The sequence below is a fragment of the Oncorhynchus mykiss genome, chromosome 16 (genome assembly GCF_057628025.1).
Source record: "Oncorhynchus mykiss isolate SJ-2025 chromosome 16, ASM5762802v1, whole genome shotgun sequence".
Lineage (NCBI taxonomy): Eukaryota > Metazoa > Chordata > Actinopteri > Salmoniformes > Salmonidae > Oncorhynchus > Oncorhynchus mykiss.
The window spans coordinates 44,644,248-44,663,210 of NC_143037.1; the positions used below are offsets into that span (position 1 = coordinate 44,644,248).

Here is an 18,963-nt window from a genome sequence, read left to right on the forward strand (position 1 = left end):
AATTAAATATTTGAAAATTACTCTGTCATTGATTAAGTCTAATTAAACATTGTAAAACACTTTGCTTGAAACGTATTTATATTTATAACATAATTATAGCAAACAATTTTCCTCAATTATCGTTCAATGATTATTCCGGAAAAATCTTTTCTGTTATGAACCATCATGTAGGCTGTGTGTACATTAGTTGCAGTGCAGTTGCAACACCATCATTTCATTTGTAATCTACTTCATTTGAGTTAATACTACTAATAAAAACTTTACATAATTTAAGGCAATGTTGCAGGATGATTTATGACCCATTCCTTAATCCTACACTTCAGTTCTTTTGCTTTTTGTTTGTGAATTTTAGTTTTTGTTGTCCACTTGTGTGCCACTTTGAAAGTCAGAATCAACACAGGGCCTCAGCACCAGCTGCCCAACTCCTCTCTCTTTCTCTGTCTTTATATTTCTCTCTTTCTCAGTCTCTCTCTCTCTCTCTCTCGTCTCTTTCCTTCCCATCTCGCTCTCGCTGTCTGTATGTCTCTCTTAGCTTTGAGGAATGCAAAGACAACATGACCAGGAGTTTGAAAGTTTCATTCGTGTAATCGGGTATCCAGTTCAACTTCGAACCTCATGACATTTTCCAGGTCATCCAGTTCATGCAAATGTTACATTAATTCACATTGCATCTGTGTTGCTGTCTAAAAACAGTCAATGCAGGAATGTAAACAGCTGTGCCATTCTTGTTCACGACTTGGATGGACTTGGTTATGTGGTTCGGGTTCTGTTCCCGGATTCACGATTCTGGCAGTAGAGCCACCAATTTTTTATTTCTCTGCTTTAGTGTTGTTGTTTCTTTATGACTAACCTGACTAGCATATTTTGTCTTTTGCTTCCTGTCCTCACTTTTGCCTCCTTACCTCAGTGCTCCTGTTAGGACACACAGGTTTGCTTCCAAAACATTCCACAACCACAAGAGATGCAGAATTCCCTGATTTATTTCCCTCTGTGTGCATGTCCATAAACATTTTCATCTGGGGAGATCTTCTTTCCATTCATTCACAGGCACAGCATACACCTACCTCACATCCCATAGAGACATTCAAAGCTCAATGCGCTCAGGACTGCACTAAAGGAGAGTGTTCTGAAATTCACTCACTGGTGCTGTTGAAGATGTTATTGTATAGTATATGGCCATTATTAGATGCTTTCATCCAAAGCAGTCATACAGTCATCCATGCATATATTTTACGTATGGGTGGTCCTGGGAATCAAACCCAAATTCTGGTGTTGCAAGCGCCATACTCTACCAGCTGATCTACAGAGGACCACACTGAGCTACAACACACACCGGTGGATGCTCAGCATCTCATAGCGTCAAAAGCAATTAAAAATGCATCAAGAAATACATTCATTCATACATTTCAGTGGGTTGTGTAGTGCTGGTGTAATGTATTTTTTTTGTCAACAATCAAAAATAGAAACAACAGTGAAACTCATGAAGTATGTGATGCACTGCAATTCACAATAAAAAAAATGCTTGGCTACCTGTTCAATGATCTGCATATTAGGAAGTGTTGTCAGGTTGTAGTGCTGGCAAATTACAACAAATCAACAAAACAGATTATCATAGTTATGATGCACATAAATATATTTAGCAAAAAAAGGAAACAATCATATACTGTGCATAAATTTGAATTATTCTTATGACCAGTTAGAAGTCATGTTTTTTTCTTTGTCATTACTGCAATTACTGAAGTACTGTGTATTTCAATGAATTAAAGATTGATAATATCAATGACAATATAAAATAAAACTATTTTAATATTATTATTATTATTCATGTTATAATTAATTATATGTTGATATTTTTTGCCTAATTGAATAATGCAATTGATTTCAATCATATTATATCGACTTGTGACAAAACCAGCGCTGGAATGTTTTTGGTGTGGAGCGTGCAGAATAGCGAAGAATGCCTTTGCAACTCCCATTTTTCAAAGATCCAATCCGAAGCTAGCAACGGTTTCAAGGCACCCTTGAAGTCCCGCCGAAGAAAAACAAAGCACTGGGGAAAAAAACAAGTCTCACATTTAAAATAGAATTCTATTCATAACCATTTTTAATTTTCAGAAATATTACCGACGGTGTAATCTGTTTTATTCTCCTCCTCTCAGTAATCATTCAATTTTGACGGTGTTGTTTATCTATTGTGAGGGGAACTTGAAACCGCCCCCTTGCCCCATTTCCTCGGTTGTTTTTCTTCTTTCGCCTGTATTCTCCATGTTGTTGGAGTGAAAATTGAGGACTTCGCAGAGACAGGAAGGGGCCGTTCGGGAAATATACTAGTGATAAAGTAAACCGAGAGGCGCAGCAGAGGGAATCGCAACGACGAAAACATATCCAAGCGCCCTGCCCCTCCCATGTGTGGACAACAGAAGAAGCGAGGAATAAAGAAACATTGTTGCCTGTGAAATGTAGCCTCTTACAAATCCAACACAGACACACACGCATGACAGTTATCAAGGCAATCCTTTAGTAACTTGTCAACATAACCTAATGAAGGCTGCTTATCTCTGTTTGGGGAACGGATTGGATTTTGAGGGCTCTGTGCTTGTCAGATGGAAAGTTCTATCATCACGCAAGTGCAGAAAGAAGACATTCAATTGTCGCCGAAAACAGGTAGGATATGCTCCCGTTTCTATTGTTTGTTCTGATTAAACATGGGTTGATTTGATATGGAGAAGGTTCGTTAAGTTATGAAATATAAGGTTGATGTAAACATGTTTCCAGCACGTTCATTTGACAGTTCCAACGTCGCGGACACTGCGCGCGACATTCTAGAGCGCACTGCTCTTGACGGTCGGCTATGCAGCCTACTACACATTTGATTAATCTTGCATACACATAGGCTATATTAAATGTCTATATTATATTTCATGGTGTTTCAAACCCACACATGCAACTGATGCTGAACTTGGATTGATTTTCAGTTATTATGGAACACCTGTATAATTGGAAAGTGTTTACCCTCTGGTTCAAACACATTTTTGACAATGCGAGAGTAAAGGCTGTTTGAAAAACTGCATTACATTTGGTATGTAATCACGAACTCAAACCTGCAAAGGATATTAAAACAGTGTTTGTTAGCCAAATCAATATTTCTTACCTATTTACGCACATTATTGGACTTTCAAGACAATCAAATGATTCCGTTTTGTTGATGTTATGGTATTTATATGGATCAAAACAAGGTTATCTAATGCCATCTTACTAGACATTTAGGGATATGTCTATAGCTAATAATAATAATTTAATAAATTGACAGACTTATCTTTTCGCGCGTAAAATGGTAAACCAAACCAACCCAGCATTTAGCCTGCCCTGTGTTTATGATTTATGCTTTATGCTCTTATTTTCTAGTTGTTGTATGGCACCTTTCCATATTACTGTCACATCTGTCTAGAGCCATACACACAGCACAGCCATGTCTTGTTTTTGTTCGCAGGCTCAGCCTGGAGACAAATACATCAAGGCAGATCAATGCGCGCCAGTGTGGTACACTATCCGAATCTCATTCGAAAAATACCGCATATATCAAAGGCCTGTACGATACAATGTACGATATAAAGATTGGCAGGTGTATGTGTTTTTTTCCTTTGGCTGTTGGAAATTAAACCTAAAACGGTTGCTGATGAAAGATGACAAGCATAACCGTAGAAATGCCAGGTACCGCAGTCGGTGTTGACAGTGGTATGCACAAACACATGCCCTTCTCCCTCCTCCGCCCATTGTAAAGCGCGGTTTCAAAGATTCGTTGTTTTTATGCTTCTGGCACTTTGGTTTGAATTAAAGGATAGGCCTGATACTCTAATGGCACTGGGCCCTATAGTTTTGGGGGCCCCCAACCCCCCCCCAAAATGCAGATAGTTTATAAACACGTCATAAACCATGGCAAAAAAAATCGAATTATAGGAAATTAGCAGTAAAACTGGCTAAATGTGTAGAATAGCGTGAGATTAGCTATAAAACTGCACATTTTTTCTCTCGAGACCTTTGGCAATATGTGTAGAATTCCAGGAAATTCGTTTTAAAAATGCTAAATTCTCTCGTCCTCATTGCAAAATGTGGAGAATAGTATGAGATTAGCTATAAAACTGCAAATAAAAATCTGCTCAGACCTTGCGGGCCTGCGAAACTGTGGTACGCCACTGTGTACTGACTGCTCTTTGATAGTGGTACAATACCAGATTATGTGTGATAGGATAAACCCTTCTGCTCCTATGTTTGCTCAGCAGAGAAAAATATTATAGATTATTATATATTGTTTTTTTTCCTTCTCTTTTATTAGAATATTGTTTTCATATATTCAGCTATAGGCTTTTCTACCCTTTAAAATGGCTTTGGACCCCTATGCTCAGAGGTTCTTTCCCCCCTTTTGGCACTAGCATGTTATGTTTATGTTGATGAAGGATATCCACATCATCAATCATTTTTACTATTACATGTACCCTGATTGGCAATATGCCTATACAGGTCAGTTCTAAACAATTTCGGTAACACTTTATTTGAACAGTACCTAAAATCCTTATAAGGACTTCATAACACACTCATAACTCCAAACATAACACATTCATAAGCAGTACATGGGCATTTCATAAATGCTTAGCTATGCTAACAACTACACAAATACTGCAAATTTCCCCTTGTAGTTGTTTGACAATTACATTTTAGAAATGCTAAAGCACTTCCATTATGAATCTGTCCTTATGTAGGTGTCCTTCAAATATTGTTACAACAAATATTTTATTTTATAGAGAAAATGTTGAAAATAGCACTGGGCCCTAGTGCTCCAGATGATAGCCTTATTTGGTAAAAGACCAAGTCCATATTATGGCAAGAACAGCTCAAATAAGCAAAGAGGAATTACTGTCCATCATTACTTTAAGACATGAAGGTCAGTCAATCCGGAAGACCCAGAGTTACCTCTGCTGCAGAGGATAAGTTCATTGGAGTTACCAGCCTCCGAAATTGCAGCCCAAATAAATGCTTCACAGACTTCAAGTAACAGACACATCTCAACATCAACTGTTCAGAGGAGACTGCGTGAATCAGGCCTTCATGGTTGAATTGCGGCAAAGAAACCACTACTAAAGGACACCAATAATAAGAAGAGACCTGCTTGGGCCAAGAAACAAGAGCAATGGACATTAGACCAGTGGAATTTTGTCCTTTGGTCTGATGAGTCCAAATTTGAGATTTTTATTTCCAACAGCCATGTCTTTGTGAGATGCAGAGCAGGTGAACGGATGATCTCTGCATGTGTGGTTCACACCGTGAAGCATGGAGGAGGAGGTGTAATGGTGTGGGGGTGCTTTGCTGGTGACACTGTCTGTGATTTATTTAGAATTCAAGGCACACTTAACCAGCATGGCTACCCCAGCATTCTGCAGCAATACGCCATCCCATCTGGTCTGTGCTTAGTGGTACTAGCATTTGTTTTTCAACAAGACAATGACCCAACACACCTCAACGCTGTGTAACGGCTATTTGACCAAGAAGGAGAGTGATGGAGTGTTGCATCGATGACCTGGCCTCCACAAACACCCGACCTCAACCCAATTGAGATGGTTTGGGATGAGTTGGACCATAGAGTGAAGGAAAAGCAGCCAGCATATGTGGCAACACCTTCACAACTGTTGGAAAAGCGTTCCAGGTGACTATCTCATGAATCTGGTTGAGAGAATGCCAAGAGTGTGCAAAGCTGTCATCAAGGCAAAGGGTGGCTACTTTTGAAAAATCTAAAATATATTTTGATTTGTTTAACACTTTTTTTGGTTACTACATGATTCTATATGTGTTATTTCACAGTTTTGATGTCTTCACTATTATTCTACAATGTAGAAAATAGTAAAAAATTAAGAAAAACCCCTTGAACGAGTCGGTGTTTCCAAACTTTTGACTGGTACTGTATATTAACATAGGTGCTATGCATATCCAAATCCAACCAAATAATAGATGCTAATTTCCCCCAGTAGTGGAACCTCTGTGAACTAGGACACATTTTTACAGTGACTGATCAAAGGGGGCTTGGAGCATTGAGGTGTGACTGACTTCGGCTTGCTCCGCTCCAGCCAGAGGTCTTGTTCCAGGAGAGTCAGTGAAATGGTTGGAATGTTTTCTGTCTGTGTTTTCTACAGCAGAAAGTACTGCCTGTGTCCCAAATGGCACCCTACTCCCTATGCACAACTTCTGACCAGTGCCACAGGGTCCTGGATACAAGTAATGCACTCAATAGGGAATAGGCTGCCATTTGAGAAGCAGTCACTGCCTAGTGAAGAGTGTGGGTTTTCCCGCCCTCTCTGTGATTATATAACATGTACCAGCCCCTTCCAGCAGCAGCAACCTCATTAAACCCAGAGTGTGTGTGTGCGTGTATGTGTGTGTGTATGCGTGTGTGTCCTTGCTCCCTTTCGTAAAGGGAGCAAGGAGTTCATTCTACGTTATGTACAGCAACGATGTCTCTCAAAATGGGGGAAATCCTTCTTACTTCTTCATGGGAAAAGAAATGTACAACATCCATTTCCCTCACTCCATCCATCTACTTGGCTTATAAGAACCTTCATTGCCATGTGAGAATGAGCATAATGTGTTTGTGAATATAATTTTCATATCACTCAGTTTGAATCAAAAGCTTGGTTATGTCACAGCTAATTTTCACACACATTAAAAGCATTCTTATTTTTGCCCTCATGACAGGCCAGGTGAGCAGGTCTTCTCCGAAGAAGCCTAGGAGTTGTAACCTCTTCAAAGCACTTTTCTGTTGCCTCAGAGGAGCACAGGCTGCCCCCAAACCACTGCCACCTTCCCAGGATGCATTGCTGGAGCCACAGGACAATGGGGACGTTGTCAAGGTAACATAATTTATTCCTCTCGGCATCACGGCAGCATTGTTGTTGTAATTATCCATATCAGAAATAGTGTATGGACTGTTGTTTGCCCTATTTCAACCAAGTATGGGACTTTTATGTAGCCTAAAAAGTGTCATTTTGCATTTTGTTTTGTTTGCAAAGCTTGTTTGGACACTTTAAGCAGAGTCTAAATTTTAACAAAATTGCCACAAAGTTTCACACATTTGTCTAGTTCGTTGTATGGAGGAGACCAAGGCGCAGCGTGATATGCATACATTCTTCTTTTAATGAAGAAAGAACACTGAACAAAATAACCGTGCCACTATACAAAACAAGTGCTGACAGGCAACTACACATAGACAAGAACCCACAAAACCAAAAGGAAAAATGGCAACCTAAATAGGATCCCCAATCAGAGACAACGATAAACAGCTGCCTCTGATTGGGAACCAATTCAGGCCATCATAGACATACAATTACCTAGACTTACAAAACCCATAGATATACAAAAAACCTAGACAAGACCAAACAAGCATACCCTCCCTCGTCACACCCTGACCTAACCAAAATAATAACGAAAACAGAGATAACTAAGGTCAGGGCGTGACAACATTATAATTTGCCATGTTAGCCTTTATTATAGGATATGATACTCTTGTGTGTACAACTAAGTGTTTTTTTGTCAAACCTTTTTATTTTACCACTGTCAAGTGCCTCATCACATGTTCTAACTACTCCAGCGTAATTGCAGGAAAGGCATAAAATAACTACTTCGGAAATTGATAGCTTTCCTCTGTTGAGCAATACCTATTGTCCCCTGAGAATGTGTGGGATTATTGCCCGTGGATGTTATAACAGCATGTTGCAATATGGAGTAGCTGCTGCACCTGTTGTGAACATCTTGAACACCACCATGACGGTTGGCGGCTACAGAGTTTTTAGGTCTGTTCACATAGATCTCCTACGATAAGACAGCTGAGTGAATTGCAATCCACTAAGGCAAAACAGAGGTGCAGAGGGCCTACAAAGAGTGGATCATGTGATGTGCATGTCAGTTCATGTGGGAGACATAAGATATGTTAGAGATGTACAGTATTTAGTACCCGGTGTGTCGTAACCGATGTGTACAGAAGCATGAAAAGGTGTTGTTGCCCACTGGCCACTTGTGAGGCTGTCAGGTGTAGATGGGCGTTAGCGCCATGTAACCAGGGGCTAATGAGCTTCATGTTTGTTCACATTATCTAGTGTCCTCCAGGCAGCACAGAAGCAGTGAGGCAGCAGTATCTGTTGTGAGGCCTGGGTATTGTTTGCGTCTCTGAATTGAATCTGATGTAACATGTATATGTACAGTATAGACCCTATAGCCTATCAAGTCCATCTTGCCCACAGGTGTTACACTGCGACACTGTTATTATAGTGCAGTTGCATTGGTTGGTGGAAATCTATAAATGTCATTTGATTTTTAATGGTAGTAGAGTGAGGAAGTGTTGATGAAGCATAAAGCCAGCCTAATAAAACGGGCAAGATGTGTTGTTGTCCCCAATGAGTGCTCTGTACAGATACAGTAGTGACCTTGGTCTGTACTCTTGTCTCCTCCACCACAGCTCTCATCTGGACCCAGCCTGCTGCCGGAGATGATACCTCAGGACCAGGGGAAGATATGTGTGGTCATAGACCTGGATGAAACACTGGTGCATAGCTCATTCAAGGTAGCTACTGACCTTTATTTAACTCTCACTGTAACTACTGCTGTTGTCAACTCACTGTTAAAGGGTTTTGTATGGGTATTTGTTTCAACAGTCGTTAAGAGGAAATATCATAAAGTTAATCATGTTTTTCTTTGTTGTATGTACACTACCGTTAAAACGTTTGGGGTCATTTAGAAATATCCTTGTTTTTGAAAGAAAAGCAATTTTTTTTTTGTCCATTAAAATAACATCAAATTGATCACAAATACAGTGTAGACATTGTTAATGTTGTAAATGACTTTTGTAGCTGGAAACGGCAGATTTTTTTAAATGGAATATCTACATGGGGTACATTATCAGAAACCATCACTTCTGTGTTCCAATGGCACGTTGTGTTAGCTAATCCAAGTTTATCATTTTAAAAGACTAATTGATCATTAGAAAACCCTTTTGCAATTATGTTGGCACTGCTGAAAACTGTTGTTCTGATTAAAGAAGCAATAAAACTGGCCTTCTTTAGACTAGTTGAGTATCTAGAGCATCAGCATTTGTGGGTTCGATTACAGGCTCAAAATGGCCAGAAACAAAGAACTTTCTTATGAAACTTGTTCGGAGAAATTAAGGTTATTCCATGCGAGAACTTTCCAAGAAACTGAAGATCTGGTACAACGCTGTGTACTACTCCCTTCACAGAACAGCGCAAACTGGCTCTAACCAGAATAGAAAGAGGAGTGTGAGGCCCCTGTGCACAACTGAGCAAGAGGACAAGTATATTAGAGTGTCTAGTTTGAGAAACAGACGACTCACAAGTCCTCAACTGGCAGCTTCATTAAAAAGTACCCACAAAACACCAGTCTCAACGTCAACAGTGAAGAGGCGACTCTGGGATGCTGAGTTACAAAGAAAAATACATATCTCAGACTGGCCAATAAAAAGAAAATATTAAGATGGGCAAGAGAACACAGACACTGGACAGAGGAACTGTGCCCAGAAGGCCAGCATCCCGGAGTCGCCTCTTCACTGTTGACGTTGAGACTGGTGTTTTGCGGGTACTTTTTAATGAAGCTGTTCGTTGAGGACTTGTGAGTCTTCTGTTTCTCAAACTAGACACTAATGTACTTGTCCTCTTGCTCAGTTGTGCACAGGGGCCTCACACTCCTCTTTCTATTCTGGTTAGAGCCAGTTTGCACTGTTCTGTGAACAGAGTAGTACACAGCGTTGCACCAGATCTTCAGTTTCTTGGCAATTTCTCTCATGGAATAGCCTTCATTTCTCCGAACAAGAATAGACTGACGAGTTTCAGAAGAAAGTTCTTTGTTTCTAGCCATTTTGAGCCTGTAAATCGAACCCACAAATACTGATGCTCTAGATACTCAACTAGTCTAAAGAAGGCCAGTTTTGTTGCTTCTTTAATCAGAACAACAGTTTTCAGATGTGCTAACATAATTGCAAAAGGGTTTTCTAATGATAAATATCCTTTTAAAATTATAAACTTAGATTAGCTAACACAACATGCCATTGGAACACAGGAGTGACGGTTGCTGATAATGGGCCTCTGTACGCCTATGTAAATATTTCATAAAAACATCAGCCGTTTCCACCTACAATAGTCATTTACAACATTAACAATGTCTACACTGTATTCCTGATCAATTTGATGTTATTTGAACATGGACATTTCTAAGTGACTCCAAATTTTTGAACAATTGTGTATATTATATTTATGTGGTTATTATAGTCCAGGTCTTAGTGATTTTATCTTATGTAATTGCATTAGAATGTTCAACGGCTCCCTCTGTGTTCTTTCCTTAGCCTATTAGCAATGCAGACTTCATAGTGCCTGTGGAGATTGAGGGGACCACACACCAGGTAAAATATATGAACTAAATGCAGTATGTGTGCGCTTGTCGAGTCGGGTAGCTTGGCGTTCATGTACTGTATGTTGATGTGTTCAGAGTTCAGTGTTTGCTGAGCTTAAAATAGGATGTGTTTTTAGGACAGATGAGGTTTGTTACGGGCGCTATGAGCCCTCTAGTGGACAGATGTGAGGTTGACTGGGAAAAAAAAAAAGAAGAAGGAAGTTATTTCAGCATAGTTAGTTCACTTTTCATAAATAAGAGCACACAATTTTAGAGCACACTTTTAGAGAAAATGTGGAACAGAATTCACTCATCAATGCACTGCCCCGGGGATAATAATTCAACACTGTGTTGTGTCCTTTGCATGCAGAACTTCATGCAAAAAATGCATATGCAAAAAATGCATATGCACAACTGCGCATGTGAGTACTGTCGTTTGGTTCGGGATTCTTCACCATGGGCCTCTGCCTGGTTCAAGTAATCCAGGATAGGCTGGTTAACACATGCACGGCCTGTTCTTGATTACTTGTTTCAGGAACTGTCCACCAGCAACTGGTAATGGACACAATGACAACAAGAATTTCATGTAATGTGGAACAAATATAAGTATGACTACAGAGGAAGAGTGAATATTATAATAATAATATAATACTCGGTTACTATGTCATTTCAAAGCAATTAGTAAAGTAATAAAGAATGTTGTTACTGTAGTAATTATAGTGTTGTTACATAGCTAGGTATAAGGGCAACACAATGCAAAGTGTTACAAAACATTAATGCCAGGTGTTTGTTTCAGGTATACGTGCTGAAGAGGCCGTATGTGGATGAGTTCCTACAGCGAATGGGAGAGCTGTTTGAGTGTATTCTGTTTACTGCCAGTCTTGCCAAGGTAAGCTAAAAAAAATAAAAAAAAACATTTTGATGTTATGACATTTCCCTATGATTCTTCTTGAGAAGATTACTCTTCATTTTGAAAACTAGTTTAGGAAGTCTTACACGTTTTTTCTCTTTCCCAACCCTCTGTAGCCTTTTCCCCGTGTGTTAGATGACCTTTGTAGTGCCAAAACCTGCTTTGTGAATTTACATATAAAGGAGCTAGCATACATTTTCAATGTAACGTGTAGTTACTTTTGTGGTCAACTATATTGGCACCCTTGCACAATTCTATTTTTTTTTTTTTTAAATAAGTTTGAAATAGAAAAAAAATTGGTGTTCACACTTCAAAGTAAAAACAAAATGGCCTGGACTTAAATATAAATAATTTATTTGGTTGGAGGCAATTTATTCTCATTTATTGTGTTATTTATCTCACCTGTGGGAAGTTACATATTTTTAATTTCTTTAACCTTTATTCAACTAGGCAAGCCAATTAAGAACAAATTCTTGTTTACAATGATGGCCTACCCCGGCCAAACTCTAACCCAGATGACGCTGGGCCAATTGTGCGCCGCCCTATGGGACTCCCAATCACGGCCGGTTGTGATACAGCCTGGAATCAAACCACGGTCTGTAGTGACTCCTCAAGCACTGAGATGCAGTGCCTTAGACTGCTGCGCCACTCGGGAGCCCAAAAGTTAAAGGTGCATACAGGGTAAAAATAGCCATTCAACCAGTTTTGAAAAGAGAAAATGGAACATTCAGCTCCATTTTAAAGTGCAAGGGTGCCCGAATATTTGACCGCAATTGTACATTATTAGTAGCTTGGGTAAACTTTGGTGACACCTTACCCCCTACTCTCCATTCCCCTCTCCCCCCATTTCCTTGCCCTCCCCTAGTATGCAGACCCAGTGACTGACCTGTTGGATCAGTGTGGGGTGTTCCGGGCGCGGCTGTTCCGGGAGTCCTGTGTGTTCCATCAGGGTTTCTATGTCAAAGACCTCAGCCTACTGGGCAGAGAGCTCCATAAGACCCTCATCTTGGACAACTCTCCTGCTTCATACATCTTCCACCCTGAGAATGCTGTGAGTTTGGGTTTCATTCAACTTCTTTCAACTCAACTGTGACCGCTTTATGGATTCAAACTGATAATTAACATGATTTTATTTCACATTTTACTGCATTCTATTCTATTCACTTTTTAAAGGTTTAACCTTATATTCCACTTAAAATAACTGTCCAGTGTTCCCAGATTTCCATGGAATATGACCTCTTATTAATTACAATATGAGTGAAAGTTTTTCTTAAAAATAATTGTAATAAAGTAGGTTAAAAAGCAGCTTTTCTGTGGAATGGTGTGGGCGTATAACCGTCATAAAAAATATTCAGGCGAGTAGGATGACATCATCCTCTATGAGGAAATGGCAAGCATTTTTTAAACGGTCTGTTTTGAGATGTTAGTGTTTTCACTTCCATTTATCCTTTGGCCACATACAGAGCATTCGGAAAGTATTCAGACCCCTTCCCTTTTCCACATTTTGTTACGTTACAGCCTTATTCTCAAATGGATTACATTTATTTTTTTGGTCATCAATCTACACACAATACCTATAATTACAAAGCGAAAACAGGTTTTTCAAAATGTTTGCAAATTTATTACAAATTTTAAAAAAGATTACAAATAAAAAAACATAAATACTTTATTTACATAAGTATTCAGACCCTTTGCTATGAGACTCGAAATTGAGCTCAGGTGCATCCTGTTTCCATTTATCGTCCTTGAGATGTTTCTACAACTTGATTGGAATGCACCGGTGGTAAATTCAATTGATTGGACATGACTTGGAAAGGCAAACACCTGTCTATATAAGGTCCCACAGTTATAAGGTCCCAAGCCATGAGATCAAAGGAATTTTCTATAGAGCTTCGAGACAGGACTGTGTCGAGGCACAGATCTGGGGAAGGGTACTAAAACATTTCTGCAGCGTTGGAGGTCCCCAAGAACACAGTGACCTCCGTCATTCTTAAATGGAAAAAGTTTGGAACCACGAAGACTCTTCCTAGGGGTGGCCGCCCGGCCAAACTACGCAATCGGGCGTAGTTTGAAAGGCCTTGGTCAGGTGATGAAGAACCTGATGGTCGCTCTGACAGAGCTTCAGAAGTCCTCTGTGGAGATGGGAGAACCTTCCAAAAGGACAACCATCTCTGCAGCGCTCTACCAATCAGGCCTTTATGGTAGAGTGGCCAGACGGCAGCCACTCCTCAGTAAAAGGCACATGACAGCCCACATAGAGTTTGGCCTGAATGCTAAGCTCCACTTCTGGAGGAAACCTGGAACCATCCCTATAGTGAAGCATGGTGGTGGCAACATCATGCTGTGGGGATGTTTTTCAGCACCAGGGACTGGGAGACTAGTCAGATTTGAGGAAATATGATGAGTATGATGAGTATAATGAGGAAACATTTGAGGAAAAAGTACAGAAAGATCCTTGATGAAACCCTGCTCTACAGCGCTCAGACTGGGGTGAAGGTTCACCTTCCAACAGGACAACAACCCTAAGCACACAGCCAAGACAACACAGGAGTGGCTTCGGGACAAGTCTCTGAATGTCCTTGAGTGGCCCAGCCAGATCCCGGACTTGAACATCTCTGGAGAGACCTGAAAATAGCTGTGCAGCGACACTCCCCATCCAACCTGACAGAGCTTGAGAGGATCTGCAGAGAAGAATGGGAGAATGTCGCCAAATACAGGTGTGCCAAGCTTGTAGCGTCATACCCAAGAAGACTTGAGGCTGTAATTACTGCCAAAGGTGCTTCAACAAAGTACTGAGTAAAGGGTCTGAATTGAATTTAGCGCAGGTGTTTTTTTTTAAATACATTTGCAAAAAAACAAAACTGTTTTTGCTTTGTCATTATGGGGTATTGTGTGTAGATTAATGAGGGGGGAAAACAATGTAATACATTTTTGAAAAAGGCTGTAACGTAACAAAATGTGGAAAAAGTCAAGGGGTCTGAATACTTTCCGAATGCGCTGCATGAGTACAGGATGGAGTCAACAACATTATTATTTGGGTTTGAGTTAACAGAATATGAACTTAAGATTTAGCACAGATATATACATTCTGATATATACAACAAGAATATACAATTTGTCTGTCACGTTCTGACCTTTATTTCTGTTTTGTATTTATGTAGTATGGTCAGGGCGTGAGTTGGGTGGGCAGTCTATGTTTGTTTTTCTATGTTTTGGGGCATTTCTATGTTCGGCCTGATATGGTTCTCAATCAGAGGCAGGTGTTCGTCATTGTCTCTGATTGGGAACCATATTTAGGTAGCCTGGGTTTCACTGTTTGTTTGTGGGTGATTGTTCCTGTCTTTGTGTAGTGTTCACCAGATAGGCTGTATTAGGTTTCACGTTCCGTTTGTTGTTTTCATATTCATTTAGTTATTTCATGTATCGTCTATTATTGATTAAAGAACATGAGTAATCACCACGCTGCATTTCGGTCCTCTCTCTCTACAAACGAAGAACGCCGTTACAGAATCACCCACCTCACCCGGACCGAGCAGCGTGTTAACAGGCAGCAGCGAAGGGAGGACGTTATGGACAGCAATGGCATGGAGTATACTAGTTGGGAGGACGAATTAGACGGTAAAGGACCTTGGGCTCAGCCAGGAGAATATCGCCGCCCCAAGGAAGAACGGGAGGCGGCGAAAGCGGAGAGGCGCTGGTATGAGGAGGCAGCGCGGCGTCGTGGATGGAAGCCCGGGAGTCAGCCCCAAAAATTTCTTGGGGGGGGGCTAACAGGGAGTATGGCTACGCCAGGTAGGAGACCTGCGCAAACTCCCTGTGGTTACCGGGGGGCTAGAGAGACCGGGCAGGCACCGTGTTATGCTGTGGAGCGCACGGTGTCCCCAGTGCGGGTGCACAGCCCGGTGCGGTACATTCCAGCTCCGCGTATCGGCCGGGCTAGAGTGGGCATCGAGCCAAGTGCCATGAAGCCGGCTCTACGCATCTGGTCTCCAGTGCGTCTCCTTGGGCCGGCTTACATGGCACCAGCCTTGCGCACGGTGTCCCCGGTTCGCCTGCATAGCCCAGTGCGGGCTATTCCACCTCGCCGCACTGGCAGGGCGACCGGGACCATTCAACCGGGTAAGGTTGGGCAGGCTCGGTGCTCAAGAGCTCCAGTGCGCCTGCACGGCCCGGTCTATCCGTCACCACCTCCACACCCCAGCCCTCCGGTGGCAGCTCCCCGTACCAGGCTGTCTCTCCGGCCCATCCGTCCAGAGCCTTCCTCTTGTCCGGCGCCTCTGCCGGAGCCTCCCGCCTGTCCGGCGCCTCTGCCGGAGCCTCCCGCCTGTCCGGCGCCTCTGCCGGAGCCTCCCGCCTGTCCGGCGCCTCTGCCGGAGCCTCCCGCCTGTCCGGCGCCTCTGCCGGAGCCTCCCGCCTGTCCGGCGCCTCTGCCGGAGCCTCCCGCCTGTCCGGCGCCTCTGCCGGAGCCTCCCGCCTGTCCGGCGCCGCTGCCGGAGCCTCCCGCCTGTCCGGCGCCGCTGCCGGAGTCTCCCGCCTGTCCGGCGCCGCTGCCGGAGCCTCCCGCCTGTCCGGCGCCTCTGCCGGAGCCTCCCGCCTGTCCGGCGCCTCTGCCGGAGCCTCCCGCCTGTCCGGCGCCTCTGCCGGAGCCTCCCGCCTGTCCGGCGCCTCTGCCGGAGCCTCCCGCCTGTCCGGCGCCGCTGCCGGAGCCCCTCTGCCCAGAGCAGCTGTCTCTCTGTCCCGAGCAGCTGTCTCTCTGTCCCGAGCAGCTGTCTCTCTGTCCCGAGCAGCTGTCTCTCTGTCCCGAGCAGCTGCCCCTCTGTCCAGTGGGGTCATTGAGAGGGGTGGTCATGCTGAGAAAGCCACGGAGGCGGACAATAAGGCGGACTAAGACAATAATGAGGTGGGGTCCGCGTCCCGCGCCAGAGCCGCCACCGCGGACAGACGCCCACCCAGACCCTCCCCTATAGGTCAAGGTTTTGCGGCCGGAGTCCGCACCTTTGGGGGGGGGTACTGTCACGTTCTGACCTTTATTTCTGTTTTGTATTTATGTAGTATGGTCAGGGCGTGAGTTGGGTGGGCAGTCTATGTTTGTTTTTCTATGTTTTGGGGCATTTCTATGTTCGGCCTGATATGGTTCTCAATCAGAGGCAGGTGTTCGTCATTGTCTCTGATTGGGAACCATATTTAGGTAGCCTGGGTTTCACTGTTTGTTTGTGGGTGATTGTTCCTGTCTTTGTGTAGTGTTCACCAGATAGGCTGTATTAGGTTTCACGTTCCGTTTGTTGTTTTCATATTCATTTAGTTATTTCATGTATCGTCTATTATTGATTAAAGAACATGAGTAATCACCACGCTGCATTTCGGTCCTCTCTCTCTACAAACGAAGAACGCCGTTACATTGTCAATACCCTAACACTGCAAACAAAGCATTAGTAAGTGAGTGAATGGTTTCTCTGTTGCCCCCTCAGGTTCCTGTGGTGTCCTGGTTTGATGATGTGGAGGATTCGGAGCTGCTCCACCTGCTGCCGGTGTTTGAAGACCTGAGTCAGGCTGAAGACATCTACATCAGACTGGGGGAGCTAAGAGTGCCATGATGGAGACGGGAGAGGACCCTGCTCTCACTGCCAGACTAGCCAGCACCTGGCCCAGAACATACGCACCAACATAGAAATAGAAAAATAACATTCTATTCATATAACATTGTATTTGTATGCTCACCAGCCAGAGACACATGCAGTGTATTTGTTTCAGACGAGCACTTCATGACATTCTAAGGCCTTTACTCTGAGCATCTGTCTGTCTGTCAATCACTGTCTGACAACTCTGAGCCAAAATACCGTAGAGTACTGCAATCACTCCAAATGAATATGAATAAAGTGTTGTTGTTTTTTTGCCAAACCAGAGGCCTGAATGGCCTGATCTAACTCAGGACACTTGTATCATTGTGCCTTATTTCTTCTTCTTAACAAACACAAAAACCAAGCAGCTCAAACTGTTTTAATGATTTGTTTTCTTCTTCCAATCTCAACATGCAATCCTCTTCTGTAAATCATGATGGACTACAGTGCTACTTGTTATACGGGTGGGTCACAATCATATCCAGAATGCCAACAGAATGTATTCTTTACATTTTCCTGGATATATGACCAGTCAGCATATGCTCATGTACTATACGGTTAATGGATGTTTAAGTATGTAAATATTTGTATTATTTACTGTAAAATGGCCAACAAAGAAAAATGCCTCTCCAATAAGTACTGAATACATTTGTAAGTAAATAATTTTGAAGAGCTTCAAATATTAGCAACATTATATATATTTTTTTATGATTAACATACAACGATGTTATAAAGTTTTATAAAGCTCTTTGAGTTTGTCATTTGGGACAAACTTCTTTAATCTGGTCACTTGAATGCCAACACACTGGATGGCATGGTTGTAGGCTGCTCAGCAGAAGTACAGAATAGTGTCGCTCTTGGTCCAGTCTTTTAACACATTTATTTTTCTGTTTTTCTTGTAATACTAAATGACAGAAGTTGCACTATTTGTTTTGATAAGTAAGACTGCTTCAAGAAGTGACAACTGCATTTCCAATTCAGTCAGATATATGCACCCTTATGCCATGCTGAATGTGGTCAAATACTGTATTAACAAAACTATATGGAATTGTGGTACTCCCAATGCTGAATTAGTATTTTATTTTTTACAATTTGTGTTCATTTTCCGTCATTATTTGCCCACTGCAAATGAGGTTATCAAAACAACAATATTCAAAACCTCTGCCAAATTAGAATTTTTGGCTAGTATTTTTGGATTGTGTGAAGTTAATCACATATTTTCCTCCAAACTGTGCCTTTCAAACATTACTCCTCGAATCATCGTAGATGATACCAACGACATTGTGTTATCAAAAAACAATAATCAAAATTCAGGGGGTTTGTGTTAAATGTTAAATAGGTAAATGTTAAAACAAGTAAATGTTTGTTACTGTAGTATATTGCCATTCCACAAATAATGATGGAAACCAGGATTATTTTATGTGGGTACAATCAAGTTGTTTATATAATGTTTTATGTCCGTTTTTATTGTGTACATTGATCACTTAAGATATTTGAATGAATGTTTACCAATCCTAATGATTAACCAAAGATATCTGGTTGTTGATATTGTGTAGATTTAGTTGTTCTCATTGACATTGTTGGTAATTAAACAAAATAAAGCTACATGTAAATTGTAAATCATGAACACACATTTAGGCCTATACATTGTTGTTCAGTGTAAGATGGGTCATACTTTCCAATAGGGCGCCAGGTAGTCTAGCGGCGAAGAGCGTTGGGCTCGTAACCGAAAGGAATCACTGAGCCGACTAGGTGAAAAATCTGTCGATGTGCCCTTGAGCAAGGCACTTAACCCGGAATTGCTCCTGTAAATCACTCTGGATAAAAACAAATGTTAGGCCTACACTATAGCTTTTGGCAAGAAATAAGTGTATATTGGACGCAAACTGGGCAAAAGTTGCCAAAATAAAGTTGGATTGTATTTCCTTGTCTATTTGTGTTTTTTTTTGTAGAGATTGTGAAATGTTTTGTATTACAAATTTAAAACATATGTCC

General features: G+C 41.8%; 1 protein-coding gene across 1 annotated transcript; it reads left to right on the top strand.

The window, feature by feature from the left end:
• The first annotated feature begins 1,974 nt into the window (after positions 1 to 1,974).
• On the top strand, positions 1,975 to 18,886 carry LOC110492020 (carboxy-terminal domain RNA polymerase II polypeptide A small phosphatase 2). The gene is made up of 7 exons (XM_021565974.3): positions 1,975 to 2,664; positions 6,742 to 6,896; positions 8,498 to 8,602; positions 10,394 to 10,450; positions 11,237 to 11,329; positions 12,216 to 12,401; positions 16,819 to 18,886. The coding sequence occupies exons 1-7, from the start codon at positions 2,604 to 2,606 to the stop codon at positions 16,942 to 16,944; spliced, it is 783 nt and encodes a 260-aa protein (XP_021421649.1). The 5' UTR covers positions 1,975 to 2,603; the 3' UTR covers positions 16,945 to 18,886.
• Positions 18,887 to 18,963: the final 77 nt, after the last annotated feature.

What these genes read in the sequence shown, in the direction of transcription:
- LOC110492020 (XM_021565974.3), top strand. Translation starts at nt 2,604, where the DNA reads ATGGAAAGTTCTATCATCACGCAAGTGCAGAAAGAAGACATTCAATTG. An exon ending in TCAATTGTCGCCGAAAACAG is followed by an intron (nt 2,665 to 6,741) that starts GTAGGATATGCT and finishes CCCTCATGACAG; the next exon opens with GCCAGGTGAGCAGGTCTTCT. An exon ending in TTGAGGGGACCACACACCAG is followed by an intron (nt 10,451 to 11,236) that starts GTAAAATATATG and finishes TGTTTGTTTCAG; the next exon opens with GTATACGTGCTGAAGAGGCC.